The sequence below is a fragment of the Gossypium arboreum genome, chromosome 2, assembly GCF_025698485.1.
Source record: "Gossypium arboreum isolate Shixiya-1 chromosome 2, ASM2569848v2, whole genome shotgun sequence".
NCBI classification, from domain to species: Eukaryota; Viridiplantae; Streptophyta; class Magnoliopsida; order Malvales; family Malvaceae; genus Gossypium; species Gossypium arboreum.
In genome coordinates, this window is record NC_069071.1 from 55478827 (window position 1) to 55488306 (window position 9480).

General features: G+C 31.7%; 1 protein-coding gene across 3 annotated transcripts; it reads left to right on the forward strand.

Annotated features, from left to right (window-relative positions):
* Positions 1-788: 788 nt before the first annotated feature.
* Positions 789-2888, forward strand: LOC108466636 (probable indole-3-pyruvate monooxygenase YUCCA4). 3 transcript variants are annotated; one of them, XM_017767023.2, is made up of 4 exons: positions 789-1634; positions 1744-1992; positions 2061-2192; positions 2625-2888. In XM_017767023.2, exons 1-4 carry the CDS (start codon positions 1002-1004, stop codon positions 2835-2837), a joined length of 1227 nt encoding a protein of 408 aa, XP_017622512.1. In that variant the 5' UTR covers positions 789-1001; the 3' UTR covers positions 2838-2888. The 3 variants fall into 3 exon arrangements, with proteins under 3 accessions (XP_017622512.1, XP_052876964.1, XP_017622513.1); XM_053021004.1 differs by having other exon boundaries at positions 2070-2211; positions 2647-2888; XM_017767024.2 differs by having other exon boundaries at positions 2070-2192.
* Positions 2889-9480: the final 6592 nt, after the last annotated feature.

Genomic DNA, 9480 nt, shown 5'->3' on the forward strand with positions numbered 1-9480 from the left:
TAAAATACAGATATTATATTAAAAAAATTAAATTAAAATACCAAATTATAAATTAAATAAAAATAAACCATATTTCATAGTTGAAAAAATAACTCTGAAATAAAATTGCATTAATAGTTTTAACACATCAAATGCAATCAGCCTCCCACCAATTAATTCAAAAAGTATTGCATTTTATTATACTTAGAAAATGATTGTATGACTGTCAAATTGTTTAATACTATATTAATAATTTTATCTTAAATTTTAAAATTTAAAATTTTAAAAATATTAATGTAATATTAAATCATTAAAAAAAGAAAGATATAGATGACGGTAATATCTTGTTTGATACCATCTTTCCCCATTATACCTAACCCCCTTCCTCTGGTTAGAAGCGAGGCGGATAGCTTAAGCTGCTCGCCTCATGCATATTTGAAACCACTGCGGAAAGGGGAAAGTTATTGTTACTTAATTTGAAACAAACATGAATTTTTTAAATCTAATAAAAGAAAACTTCAAACTTAAATGAATTTTATATCAGCTCTTTGCAAACCAAAAACCAAAGAGGGAGAAGCTGAGAAGAAACAACCTTGAGTTGATAAACAGAACAAAATCCTTTTCCTAAACGTCTACGCCTCCGTTAACACCTCCTTTCTTCCTGCCAAAACCCTTTTTTAACTTCCATATTTACTCTTTCCATATATAAAAAGAAAATCTTATTTTTTTTGTGCATTAAAGGCCCAACCTCCCCCACTCTGGTTTTTTTTCTCCCCATTGACCCCTACTCTCTTCTTTCTCTTGGGTGCTTTTCATCTCTCTTTATAACTCCCAACTCATCTTCAAAAGATTTTTCTCAGCAAGCAAAAAGAAAGTGAAAAAACAGAGCTTTACAGAGTAGAAAGAACAGGGGTTTCTTTGTTTCTTTTCAAGCCCCCCTCCACTATCCTTTTCCTTGTTTTCTTTTCGGGTCCTCTCTTCTTTTTCCCCGTATCCTTGTTTTTTCTCGGGATTGTCTAAACATGGGTTCTTCTAAACTCCATCAGAATGATGCAAACTGTGTTTGGGTTGATGGGCCTATCATTGTAGGTGCAGGGCCATCGGGTCTAGCAACATCAGCTTGCCTTACTCAGCAGGGTGTCCCTTCTCTTATTCTTGAGAAAAGTGACTGCTTAGCTTCTCTATGGCTACTTCGAACCTATGATCGTCTCAAACTCCATCTCCCCAAACAGTTTTGTGAATTGCCACTCCTTGGTTTCCCTCACAATTTCCCCAAGTACCCAAACAAGCACCAGTTCATCTCTTACTTAGAATCCTACGCTGGACACTTCTCAATCCAACCTAGGTTCAACCAAGCGGTGCAAAACGCAGATTACGATCACATTTTGGGGTTCTGGAGGGTTAAAACTCAAGATTCTGAATACATTTCAAGGTGGCTTATTGTAGCTACTGGTGAAAATGCTGAGCCTGTAATACCAGACATTCCTGGGATTAACAAGTTCAACGGTTCTGTCGTTCATACTAGTTCGTATAAGTCGGGTTCTGAGTTTAAAAACCAAAGGGTTTTGGTCATTGGATGTGGCAACTCCGGCATGGAGGTCAGCTTAGACCTTTGCCGGTACAATGCAATCCCTCATATGGTTGTTAGAAACACGGTAACTTCATCTAATTCTATATTGGACTTCCTTAACTTCAATTTAAATCATAGTTAAAAAACGTACTCTATATTGTTTATATGTTTGATTTTTTTTTTTTGTTTTGCAGGTGCATGTATTGCCAAGGGAGATGTTTGGTTTCTCGACATTTGGAATAGCCATGGCGCTTATCAAATGGTTCCCATTATGGCTAGTAGATAAGTTCCTGTTGCTGGTTGCTAACTTCATCTTAGGCAACACTGACCAAGTAGGTCTCCGGCGACCAAAAGCTGGTCCAATTGAGCTCAAGAATGTCACTGGAAAGACACCGGTACTCGATGTTGGTGCATTATCACAGATAAAATCTGGGGAAATTAAGGTAAATAGACCCATGTTCGATCAATCACATCTTGTCCCAACATATATGCGTTTAGTTGATTTTGTTAGGTATTTCAGGTGATGGAAGGTGTGAAAGAGATAACAGGAAATGGAGCTAAGTTTATGGATGGACAAGAAAAGGAGATTGATTCTATAATCTTGGCAACTGGGTACAAAAGCAATGTGCCTACTTGGCTCAAGGTAATAACAATAACAATGAGTTGTTGCATTTTGTTTAGTTTTTAGTTCTATCTTATTGTGTATCACACATCACTTTCTGCCTTGGACACATGTATTTAGCCCACAAGCCAACAAATCTCTTCTTTTCTCCCTGCAGAGGAGAAAAAAGGAAGCCTCTTTTTTCCATGAAAGAAAACATATTTTATGTGTTCAAACTTCAAATGTGTTAAATATTTGTTTATTAGGGTTTACCGGAAATTAAATTCTCGGTGATGTGTAACTGTCATCAAATATAGTGTTGTTTTTTAGGATTCATTAGCCTAAACCAAGAAGAAATGGGTTTTTGTTACGATATTTTGACAGATTTTTCACCATTTCTTTTGGCACCAAACATGGATTAAAAGAGTTGATTTTATTAGTGGCAATAAATTTTTTCCCTTTTTGGAAATATAGGGATGTGATTTTTTCAACAAAGATGGCATGCCAAAAACGCCGTTTCCTAACGGATGGAAAGCAGAGAAGGGATTATACACAGTTGGGTTTACAAGAAGAGGGCTCCTAGGAACGGCTTCTGACGCCGTTAAAATTGCTAGGGACATTGCTCAACAATGGAGGCCAAACAACAGTTGTAGTAATTCTTATGTTATCCTGCTCAAAGAAACATGATTCTAAAACAAAATAATAATAAATACAAAAATACTTCTAAGTTCGATTTTACCGGAGGTTAGGCTTTTCGTTTTTCTTTTTAGAATATTGTAAATGCACCAATTTTGTTACAAAGGAGTTTTGCATCCATTTACCTCTTACGATGAGGTAAGTTAACTTTGTACAAAATAATTTCATAAATAGAATCTATTTTCAAAATTTATTCAACAAATTTGTTTTGAAATTGTGTTAGATTTGTGATTTTGGTACCCATAATGGTATGGGATAGATAGAACAAAAGAAAGAGTTGCATTCCCTTTTGGAAAATTGGTCATAAAACATTTTCTAATCATGCTTCGTAAAGAAACCTTTTAGATTGGAAGCCAAAATTATATGAAACGAACTGACAGCATGTTTGGTTAGCATGAGTTGTGAATCCATTCACACATGATCTAGTGATAAATACATTGAATCACTCACTCAACAAAATTAATTTACATTTATTTTTATTATATTGAATCACTCATTCATATTAAATAAAAAAATTATATGGAAATAACTGGCAGTGTGTTTAGTTAACATGAATAGTAAATCCATTCACACATGATTTAGTGATGAACATATTGAACCACTCATTCAACAAAATATACATTTAACTTTTCTCGTCAGTGTTAGGAATCAATTTTGAGAAAATTAACAAAATAATCTAAGAGAAGAGGTTGAAATTATGTAAATCCAAAATTTTGAGGAGGACACCTATCGGTGGCGAGGCACGATGGTTGGTAAGGTGGTGCAGGATGGCCATTGACCATTTTTTGAAAAAAAGATGATTGAATAGTCATCTTATTTTACGAGAGAGAAAGAAATAGTGAAATGAAAATTAAAAAAAAACATTTTATGCCAATAAAGAACCATTAATATATTGAAATTGTTATTAAGTATCTTATTATTATATAGTGGATGTTTATTGTTATAAGAATTTTAATGTACTTTATGACTCTAATATCTATTAGAAGAATTTTATTTCATTTATACATTCCATGTCTATAAATATAGATTCTAGAGAAATATTGTAAAGATCATTATTAATGAACAAAAGACACACTTCTATTTATTCTTCTAATTCCCTTGTTTTTATTCTATTTATTCTTTATTTTATAACATGTTATTAGTAAACTACCCTCTCTTTTTTTTCTAAAACCAAGTATAAATTTTTAATCCTTCTTCCTTAACCACTCGACCACCTAGTTATTATTATTTTGTGTCAAGAAATATATAAAACCGATTCCCATTGTAGAAGAAAAGAAATTAAAAAATCACAAGGGATTAAATCTTGCACCTTCTAATATCTATGAAATTTCATTCATTTGAGGATCAAAGATTAACTTTATTCCTTGAGGTCTTAGACACAAAATGAGAAGATTTGCAAGAAGTTTTTTTAAAAAATATTTTCTCTTGATTAACTTTAATTTTAATTCATGATTAACTATGATTGATTTGATTAACTTGTTTTATTTCTATCTTTTTTAGGATGGTGAAAGATTCTCACCATTGATTTTGATTCTTTATCTTGGATTTATTGAGTAAAATTTTGATTGGTAAAAAGCTTCGATGTTTTTTTAACACATGACTGTAATTATTTTTTATTTGTTCTAAATATGATCAAAATTTTGAGTTAGATTATTAAATATTGATGGGTTCATAAGGTTTATGAATGAACCTTCGTAGTATATTATTTTCAAATGGTTGTCTAATTTTGTATAATATTTGAAAAAAAAATATCGTATAGTAATCATGGTAGTCGATACCGTAAAGGTACCTGTAACATATGCTCGTGTCTCTGTCTATATGGACGAAAATAGGCCATTTTACAAGCCATTTTTCTCACCCAACGTATCATGAACCTACAACTAAAATTTCACATAAGTACAAGCCATAACAAGGCACCAAATTCAAACATAATCAAGCTATAAACTTAAGGTATACAAACATACAACCAGTATGCCTATGGGGCACCTCAAACTCAACATTTAATCTTGTATAAATACAATCTCAATTTGACTAAAATTGTAACAGTCTATTTTTCAGTGAAATCAGAACAGTGGTTTCAGGACCACAAATCTGATCCGAAAATATGATTTATTTTTATTTCATTATATGGTCCGTATTATAATAGGCATGTCGTGTGAAAATGTTGATATGAAAATTTTATCGATTAAGTGTTTAATTACGAGAATGACTAAATCGCACAAAATGCGAAAGTTGAATTCTAGTAGCTATAAGGATCAAATAGCTATGGAATTCAAAACTCCTTATATGGTAATTAAACCATTAAGAAAAGTATGTAGATTTTTCTTGGTGACTCATCCATGGAATTATAGAAAAAAGGCAAGGACTAAATTGGAATTTGAAATAATTAAATTAATTAAAATATGATAAAAGAAAATACCATCTTATTATTGTCATCTTCAACCTAAAATTTTATAGAAACCCTAGGAGAGAGAGGGGAAGCTTTCAAGGCTTAATTGGGTAAGTTCTCTTGTCCCGTTTTTAGTAATTTTGGTATTTTTCAAACCGAGATAATTTAATCTCTCTATTTGAGGGATTAATTTGAAAAGTTATCAAGGTATGAAAATGGGTCACGGATGTATTATGCTGAAAATTAGAAATTCATGATAGAAAATGAAAGATTATTGACAGATAAACAACTTTTACAAAATGATTTTTGATGAAAACATAATTTAGAGATTAAAATGAAAAGCTAAAAAATTTGATGAAAATTTCTAAAAATTTTATAAATACATGTGCTGGAAAATTTGTAATGGGGCTTTGGTTAGGCTTGGAATAGGGAGTAATTTGCACAATTTTCATTTTCCGAGCCTAGGGATAAAATCAAAATTTATGGAAAAGTTAAGGGTAAAATGGTAATTTTGCCTAGGACATAAATTGAGTCCATTTAAATATGAAATGTGTGAGATTGATGGTTAAATTCATTTATATAGATCCGGACAACACTAATTCAAGGTTAGATCGAGGAAAAGAAAATGTTTCGGATTAGTAGATTTCTAACGCGAACAAGTGTCGAGGTAAGTTCGTGTAACTTAATCCGGCATGTAAATATGTTTAATTGAATGTTGTGTTGTATGGAATGTGATTTATATTGATGCACATTACTTGAATGTTACAATGAGAAACTTTATACATGCTTGAAATGGTGATAAAGGGGTCAAGTCCCAATTGAATGTTGAATTTCGATGATTGTATGCGCTTTCCCGAAACAAATAGGGTCCTGCATTTGTTGCGGACGTGATTTATTTCGGACGAGTAATCCCAATAACCTTGTTATAAAAAGGATTTAGCCCAGACGGGTAATTCAGATATAATATCTCTCGAGTATATGTTATGATTAGGGTTTAGCCTGGATTGGTAATCCTAATTGAGTTCCTCTGAGCATATGTTGTAAAAAGGATATAGCCTGGACTGGTAATCCCGTTATACAATATGTGGCTCGAGAGAGTGTTTCTTGGTTAAGTGCCCTAAGGGGTGACCTCGATAAGAATTGACGGAATAATGAATCGTACACCTCAAGTGTACTACTTGAGCCTTCATCGAAATTTCAATGATTCAACGAACATAGAACTCTTAACATGGTATAAGAATCTTAAGATGAAATGAAAATAACTTGAAAGAATATTGCTTGATGAGCTCATCTATTCTTACTTGATGTGTATGGAAACTTTGTGACTAACATGTTTGATTGAATGTATGTGATTAGGCAATGTAGCCAAATGGATGGAAACGTAACATTGTATGCCTAGGTTTTAATTGTAACACCCCTAACTCGTATCCGTCGCTGGACTAGGATTATAAAGTATTACCGATCATTTCACAGTTCATACAAATATGCATTACATTTTACAATTCAAAATTATAACCACATCAATACTCAAATCATTTTCAAATATCAAATCTTAAACTTCATATCGTTCATTTGATAACATAATTAAAACATAATTCAGCATATACCAAACAATTTAAATATTTATATATAGAACATATAACAGATCAACAATTTCATTAATTGAATATCAAACCCATTCTTATAATAGTCTTGCACATGCACAAATTATATTTCAAATAAAATAAATTCAATACCAACTTGTCATTCATTTATATGGCATTTCCCAATTAGTCAATATGAGTTTTCACATTTTTTATATCAATACACATTAATACTCAAATTCATAAGTAAAACTAACATTGCCGAAAGTCAAGTGTTAAACCCATTTCTTTTATTTTCCTTATCTTTTCGGCTAACTTAGTTCTTTTGCACCTATTAGTAAACTTACAAGTAACTAAAAATTTTGTATAGTCATACACATGTATATACCAATCGCGATATAAACACACACACACACACACACACATATATATATGTAACAACATATAAGAGCTGAACTAACAAATCATGACCGAATACCAAGGTACACATATCTATTTTCATCAATTCAACCCCATGATATGAATCTAAGTCTCAATATGTTTTATTACCATGACAAACAAATCAAGTGTCATTCATATTATTAAATTAGTCCTAAAGTAAACAATGAATACACACCATGCATATGTCTTGATTTTTACCTAACTAACACATGATCTACTTTAGCTCAATTCACAACCATTATATACCATATGGCCAAACACATAATAAGCTTCAAAAACATCATACAATTTGGATACACTCTCGATATAAGCTCAGACCAAGATCAAACATATATAACATAACCAATTCATCCATACCATCTCCGAATGCAAGCACATAACACAAATTATAATCAACCATGGCATACGACATGATAATCAAAATAAACTTAAACCATAAATTAACCAAAACCGAATTCAAGCATAGAAGTTAAGCCATTTTCGCATGGCTCACATTATACATAGACCAAAATACAACATTCCAAAATAAAATCTAGCCTATACATGCCATAGGTTCGAAAGTTTGCTTATTAAAATATCGAAGACGGTCGATAGTGTGATAGACTTGGCTGGCAATCCTCGAGCTCGTAACCAGATTCCAAAATCTATAAAATAGAAACACACATATACACATAGTAAGCTTTTATAGCTTAGTAAGTCATAAGCAAACAAACAATCCAATGATATAGTTAACTCATTTTAACTAACTGAATTACGTTATCATTACCATGCTTAATCTCAAATTTACAAATTTCATAAATAATACAGTTTCACACACATTTCCTACCTTGGCCGTATGCTCACATATTCAAATTGACCAAAGGTCCTTCAACTTTCAAAGTCATAATGTCATTATTTAACCAATTATTCATATACTTATATAAACAAGCTCAAGAATCATAATATAACATTATGTACATATACTTCTTATTTAGCGTAATATACATGGTCATTTTACATATATTTAAGAATCAATTCCATAAAATTTATATTATTTATTCATAAGGCCAAATACTCTTACTAAATTCACATGTATTCCTCATTTGCATCACACATAATTTGTAACAAGTATCAAATCACATATTTACCTTATTTCAATAAACAACAAGCTAATTCATACCTAGCCAATTAGTTCGTTTTCCACATTCGATCACAACTTATGTTTGCCCGATGAACCATTTAGATTGGATAGGACACTCGGATTATCACACATATATCGTACATTGCCAACGTCCCAGACGTGGTCTTACATGTAATCACATATCAATGCCACTGTCCTAGACAGGGTCTTACTCGCAGACATATATCGAAATCACATATCAATGCCATGGTTTTACTCGCACATCACATATCAGAATCCTATGTCATGACATATGTATCCTAGCTATTCCTAAGGTTCATACGGGGCTTTCAGACGTCGTAACTCAGTCGAAACGAATTAAAAAATATAGTAACCAAGCTTGTACACATTCGGCTATTGTAGATATAAATTCGTATATTTCATTTTAGCATATATAATTCGCTTTTAATTAAAATTAATTATGTCTATTTGCTTATAAACTTACCTCGGACGATGTAAAATAGAACGAGACGACTAGTCGACAACTTTCGTTTTTCCCCAATCCAAATCTGATTTCTTTGGGTCTTGATCTAAACATATTCAAATTAAACTCATTCAAACATATTTCCATTCAATTTAGTCCAAAAACACATAAATAGGCAAATTACCATCTTACCCCTGACATTTTACACTTTTTACAATTTAGTCCCTATTGCACAAAACACAAAATATGCAAAATTTCACCTCACTCATGTTAGGCTAAATTTTCCTAGTATTCATACAAGTCCATATATTCCATTTATTTCACATTTTAGTCCCTCAAATTATTATTTTTGCAATTTAATCCTAATTACTCAAAATCATCAAAAATTCCAATACAAAACATGTTAACCCAAAACATAGCTTTCATATTTCATCATTAAACAACAAAAATCACAAGCTTTCAGCCATGGCATAACTCAAAATATTCACCAAAATAAAAAATTCAAGCATGGGTTTACTAGTACTCGAAGCAACGATATCAAAAACGTAAAAATTATCAAAAACAGAGTAAAAACGAACCTTGAATGAAGCTTAGAAGGTGGCCAAACCTAGCTTCTTTTATTTCTTTTCTTTTGTTTT